At 60.6% G+C, this 1,257-nt stretch overlaps 1 protein-coding gene across 1 annotated transcript in view; it reads left to right on the top strand.

Annotated features, from left to right (window-relative positions):
- Positions 1–1,257, top strand: part of EDAR (ectodysplasin A receptor) — a 52,672-nt gene that overhangs the window by 32,054 nt on the left and 19,361 nt on the right. The window contains exon 2 of the mRNA XM_010862982.1: positions 1,157–1,225. Coding sequence (XP_010861284.1) covers positions 1,175–1,225 — 51 coding nt within the window. The 5' untranslated portion in view covers positions 1,157–1,174. The remainder of the gene's footprint in view (positions 1–1,156; positions 1,226–1,257) is intronic.

Below are 1,257 nucleotides of genomic sequence, written 5' to 3' on the forward strand. Positions count from 1 at the left end.
CTGGCCCCGTCCACTCGGGGTTTTCAACCGTAAACACAGTTCTGAATGCAGGACTGTGTGTGCGGGGGAGTGAAGAAGGCAGGATTTGTGTCAAGAGATTCCGGAAAACTAGCCCCTCCCCAAAGCCACCTGACGCTACTGGGGTGAGAGACAGGCCAACAGGGGTGCCATCCGGAAAGATCTTGGGCCCCAGGGCCCTGTCTCCATGCCGCCTCTTTCCCTGGCATCCCAGGCCGTGGTGGGGGATCCTCCCCAAACCTTGCAGCCTTCCCTGCTGGTCAGAGTTCAGGTGTACGCCCCTACTTCCTGGAAGGGATAGCTCCCCACAGCCTCCCTCAATCTGGGGTCACTCCTGCATCCCCCCCCAGCAAAAAGTCATTGTTGAAAAGCCAGTGGCTGTCCCTACAGACCTGCTGTGTGTGTCAGGAACTTTATAGACAAAGCGGGACCCGCTGGGCTGAGGGCCTGGGATCATCAGAACAACAAACAAGCACCAACTCTCACGGCCCCACCTGCACCTTGTGGAGCCCATTAGCAAGGGGAGGCCCCAGGCTGAGAGGCTGGTGGATTCAAACCCCTCCCGCGGGGACCAGCATCCCACCGGGTGCTTCTCCCAAACACCTTCCTGAGCATAGTCCTGCGGGTTTAGAGAGAAGGTCCGGCTGCCCCACCCTCCCCTCACCCCCAGCTTTCCCCTACAGCCACTTGTGGCCACTTTTCTCCGGGGGCCGTGGGGACCCTGCACTGTAGACATGAGGTCCCCAGAACGGGAGCAGGCCCAGAGCATCAGGGCTGTGGCTCAAGCCATCTGCTCTGTGCGGGTGGGGATTGTGGGTTTCCGTGACCAACGATGGTCACCAAGGGGACTTGGGTGGGGGCAACCTTGGGGACTTAGCTAGGCCACCTGACCTTGAGTCTGAGTCACTGGTTGATTCTGGAAGCTTCTCCTCTACCCCAGCATCAGAACAGGGTGTGCTTTTGTCAGGAATTCAAACCCCGAGTCCTGGTGGGACAGCAGTGGCCCAACTGTGGCCACCAGGGAGCAACGGGCCTGGGCTCAACTTAAAACCTTCCGGGAGGCCCCTCAGACTGAACATAAGGCCGGGCAGGACCTGGGGTCCGGAACAGCCCCCTGCTGATGAAGTGTGTCTTTCAGGTGACCCCTCGGGACAGGATGGCCCACAGGGGAAGCTGCGCAGGGATGGCCTGGCTGCCTGTCCTGCTGGTAAGTGGCCGGGGTGCCCGTGCCCCAGGGTA

Source organism: Bison bison, unplaced genomic scaffold, assembly GCF_000754665.1.
Source record: "Bison bison bison isolate TAMUID 2011002044 unplaced genomic scaffold, Bison_UMD1.0 scf7180017864486, whole genome shotgun sequence".
NCBI classification, from domain to species: Eukaryota; Metazoa; Chordata; class Mammalia; order Artiodactyla; family Bovidae; genus Bison; species Bison bison.